This window comes from Lactuca saligna, chromosome 4, assembly GCF_052625555.1.
Source record: "Lactuca saligna cultivar CGN05327 chromosome 4, ASM5262555v1, whole genome shotgun sequence".
NCBI classification, from domain to species: Eukaryota; Viridiplantae; Streptophyta; class Magnoliopsida; order Asterales; family Asteraceae; genus Lactuca; species Lactuca saligna.
The window spans coordinates 27,188,051-27,192,525 of record NC_136420.1 but is presented as its reverse complement, the minus strand read 5'-3'; the positions used below and the strand labels follow the sequence as shown (position 1 = coordinate 27,192,525).

Sequence of the window (4,475 nt, the reverse complement as noted above, 5' to 3'; positions counted from 1 at the left end):
TAAAATTCCATTCTATTCCTACTTGCTTATCGGTGAAGGGTGTCTAGTATTATAAAGTCATTTTCATTATGTATCCTAATCATTCTTATTACATGATTACATCATAGTAATTCTACATCAACAAAAATCATTAAAATAACTCTTTTAAAATATTGTAATTTGACAAAAAAAAATAATTACATTGTATCTTTCAATACATAATAACTAAGTATTTATTTTGGCGTGGTGTATTATGACATTCCTTTTTCTACCAAACACATTCTCTCTCCGTCCACAGCCGAAACAAAACACACACTCACCATCCGGTGCGTGTATATGGAGGAAAGGAGTGAAAGAGGGTCACAAATCCGCGTGGTCAATAAGCCATATGCATTTTCTTCTACATCACCTTCCTACGAACCCTAATTCCCTCAATTTCCCTCGCTGTTAGAAACATTATTACACGTATTTGATTTTTCCTCAGATCTGAAAAACAAAATTCAACACCAAACTCCATTACAAAGATCTTATATTTTTATTTTCTTGTTCGCATTGCATAATTCTGTACCATTTCTTGAGTTTCACGTAGTTTTCATTCGTAATTCAGCTAATCTAATCGCCAATTTTGTTGTTGCCGTATTAATTGATCATCGCACGAATCCTCCTCTGTGGCTTTTTAGCTAATTTAATTCGGTAATCCCGTGTTAGATCCGGACATGAGCTACGAATCTCTGTTGTTCCATTAGAATCGATTTTGTGATAGTTCGTATAAGTCTATATCAGTATTAATATTTATGGCAATGCCATCGGGGCACATGGTAATTTCGGATAAAATGCAGTTTCCTAATGGCGGTGGGGTTGGGACCGCCGGTGGAGAGATGACCGGCGGTACGGTTGGGTGGTATCCGGATGAAAGAGACGAGTTCATATCGTGGTTGAGAGGGGAATTTGCAGCTGCAAATGCCATAATTGATTCGTTATGTCATCATTTGAAGAGCGTTAGTGAACCAGGTGAGTATGATGGGGTTATAGGATCTATACAACAGAGAAGGTGTAATTGGAACCCTGTGCTTCATATGCAGCAATACTTTTCTGTGGCGGAGGTCATTTATTCCTTGCAACAGGCCACCTGGCGACGACAACAACAACAACAACAACAGCAACAGCATCGTGGTGGTTTTTATGATCCAGTGAAGATTAATAGATCTAATGGTGTTGGATTCAGACAGGGCCATAGGATAGAAATTCCTGTGAAAGAAGGCCATACTTCTACTGCAGATTTCAAAAGTCCTCGTGGTAATGCAAATGGCTCTGCCAATTTGGTGACTAATGAAGTTTCTGTATCTCATGAAAAGGATGTCACACTTACACAGTATAACGATGGTAAGGCATGAGTAAAGTTTATTTCTTATACTAACAGTTTACCAAACATATCATGGATATAACAAGTTTTGATGTTTGTATTATTGATATGATGGTCAGATGGTGATTTTCCCTTATTTATCAGAAGCACACACAAAAGTTCTCAAATTTCTCTTTCTTTTATCTCCATTCTTACAACAATCATGCTAATCAGTTCTTTTATCTCACACGCATTATACACTAGTGTTTACTTGAAGCCTTTTCAAATTCCTTATCATATTAAGTTAATGGTTTCTTACATAGTGAAAGATCTTCTTTAGCATATCGATTTTATAGATTCTTGAATTGCTTCTCACACTATAAAACACTCTTGAATCTTACTTTTATTGTTGACTCATGATTCTTGACAGTTTATACAAAAAAAAAAAAAAATCTTAATCACCCCTTCTATACCTAAAAAGGCAAGAAAATGCAAAGTTCCCTTTCCTGGAAGATTCAAATGCAAATTTCTTATTTGATCATCTGCATATTGATGAGATTGATATTGATTGTATCTCAATCTTGTCTTATCAAAGGGTAAAATTTAGCATTTGGTTATTAGTCATAACCTTCTATTGGAATCAAGTTAAGTCAACTGTAAATTTTTTCTTGGACGAATCATTTATAACAGTGAAACTCTAATCTAATACAGCATACATTTCAATGGTTGAAACTCATTGAATATTTAATTTCAAGTAAAAAATCCACTGTATTGTAACTATATAATCACTAGTTTTCATTTGATATTGAACAGGTTCAAACACAAAACCTGATATGGACAAATATGAAAACAATCTAAACTTGCAAACAATTTTGTCAAACAATTCAGAATGTGAGTCAAAGGAGGTGGATGATAAGAGCAATCAAAATTCAAAAGGTACTTTCTAGTTTCTACACATAAAGGGCAATACAAAGAGTAAATTCTCTCATTTGTCTTTTTTTGTTTTTTTGTTTTTTTTTTCAGAAGGATATTCTAATGCACATCTGGAGCATGAATCATCATCTTCTACACGAATCTCAAATGAAAAGCCAAATATTTTACCCACAGCTAAAACATTTGTTGGCAATGAAACTCTAGATGGAAAAACAGTAACATTTTTGCACCCTATTATCTACTTAATCCATGAATTAATCCAATTTTATTTAAGAAAATTCTTTTTAGGTTAATGTTGTTGATGGAATGAGAATGTATGACAAGTTATTCGATGACACTGAAATTGAAAACATGCTTAATTTGGTAAATAATTTGAGAACTGCAGGAAGACAAGGACAATTTCAAGGCAGGTCACCCACTTTTTTTTTTTTTTTAATATATGAATAATTACATTTACATTATTACATTAACAGCAGTAAATAAATTTTTTTTTTTTTTAATTTGTAACAGGAGGACATACATATGTTGTCTCAAAAAGACCCATGAAAGGCCATGGAAGAGAGATGATTCAGTTAGGCCTCCCCATTGCTGATGACCTCATCAATGGATCCTCCAAAGGCATGTACAAATTAAAAAATATAAATTATTAGTTATTAGTTATTACATCTGTTTAAAATAAATAAAGTATTTTTTCAGATCGAAAAATAGAACCAATACCGAATTTATTTCAAGACGTTATCGATCGCCTAATCACCATGCAAATTCTCACAGTGAAGCCAGACTCATGCGTTATTGATATTTACAACGAGGTTAGTAAAATGTAAAAAGTAAAAAGTAAAAAGTAAAAAAGTAAAAAAAAAAAAAAGTAAGAATTGTATTGTTTATTGATATTAATTATTAATTATGGTGTAGGGTGATCATTCACAACCTCATATATGGCCACATTGGGTTGGAAGGCCTGTGTGTGTTTTGTTGTTGACGGAATGTGAGTTGACTTTTGGTAAAGTGATTAGCGTTGACCACCCTGGAGATTACAGAGGCTGTTTGAATCTTTCTCTTTCGCCTGGGTACCTTTTTATTCTCTTATTGTTAATGTTAATTATAATTAGTTTAGTATTATTATTATTTATTAAAAAGAAAAAAAAAAAATTTGAATTTTATCTGTAGATCGATGCTAGTTATGGAAGGAAGATCCTCGGACATTGCTAAGCATGCGATTCCTTCCATCTGGAAACAACGCGTGCTTGTTACGTTGACCAAGTCAAAGAGAGTCACGCATGGACCACGTGTGGGTGTGGGTGTGGGTCCGAAGCACTATGTCGCTACCCCAACAGCAGCACCACCACCTGGAAATGTTTTTGCTCCGGCGATGGCTTTTCCGGCGGCGGCTTCTGGAGGGTGGACGGGGGCTCCTGTGACTCTGAGGCAGCATGCGCCACCTGGCACTGGAGTTTTTCTTCCTCCGGGATCTGGGAACTCTACAGAGGAACAGCAGTTTGAAGAAAAAGAAGGGAAAAAGCATGAAGATGAGAATGGTGGTGACGACCACCAGAAGAAACAGAACGGCGGCGGCGATTGAAAGGCGGTGGGGAAAGTTTTGAGAAGGGAGCACAAAGACTGCAGTGAGGTTTGATGCAGATTGCAAAAGGCGGCGGAACAAGAGAGTTGAAACGTGACTTTATTATGAAAATTAAAGAAGGAAAAAGAAAAGGGGGGAACTTGAAAAAAGTTGGGTTCTATTATATATTCTATTATGGAAATCTCGTTTTTGTTGTCTTAGTTATTAATTAGTATATCAACTCTTCCTCCCTTTTGTTCTTTATAATCAATTTTAACATATTCTTAATCTACATTCTGTTAATTGTTATAGAAACTTGTCTCGGGTCGGTCTGATCTTTGGCAAATTTGTTATTTTTTTGTTCGGGATCGAGTTTTTTTTGGAGTTTTGTTTTTCTTTTTTCTGGTTCGGATAAATGAAAAACTCATCTTAAACTTCAATATTTCATTAATATAAAAGACCTAGAAATCGGTTCATAATATTACATAAATTGGAAAACATAAACATATTATTGAAACGGCATGCCGGAGGAAAATTCCAATAATTATGTGTCGTGTGAGGGATGGTGAACAATATAGTTGTTGGGTAATTTGCATTTCATTCCTTAGACTTCTTTAGGATTGGTGTTAGTACATGATGACAGCTTTGTTGACCTTTCCATTT

General features: G+C 34.8%; 1 protein-coding gene across 1 annotated transcript; it reads left to right on the top strand.

The window, feature by feature from the left end:
* The first annotated feature begins 241 nt into the window (after nt 1-241).
* LOC145041427 (RNA demethylase ALKBH10B-like) lies at nt 242-4,104 on the top strand. Its single transcript, XM_078989497.1, has 8 exons — nt 242-1,362; nt 2,135-2,257; nt 2,345-2,469; nt 2,543-2,660; nt 2,765-2,872; nt 2,951-3,063; nt 3,167-3,321; nt 3,422-4,104. Exons 1-8 carry the CDS (start codon nt 774-776, stop codon nt 3,831-3,833), a joined length of 1,743 nt encoding a protein of 580 aa, XP_078845623.1. The 5' UTR covers nt 242-773; the 3' UTR covers nt 3,834-4,104.
* Nucleotides 4,105-4,475: the final 371 nt, after the last annotated feature.

What these genes read in the sequence shown, in the direction of transcription:
- LOC145041427 (XM_078989497.1), top strand. Translation starts at nt 774, where the DNA reads ATGGCAATGCCATCGGGGCACATGGTAATTTCGGATAAAATGCAGTTT. An exon ending in CATCAATGGATCCTCCAAAG is followed by an intron (nt 2,873 to 2,950) that starts GCATGTACAAAT and finishes GTATTTTTTCAG; the next exon opens with ATCGAAAAATAGAACCAATA. An exon ending in AATCTTTCTCTTTCGCCTGG is followed by an intron (nt 3,322 to 3,421) that starts GTACCTTTTTAT and finishes TTTTATCTGTAG; the next exon opens with ATCGATGCTAGTTATGGAAG.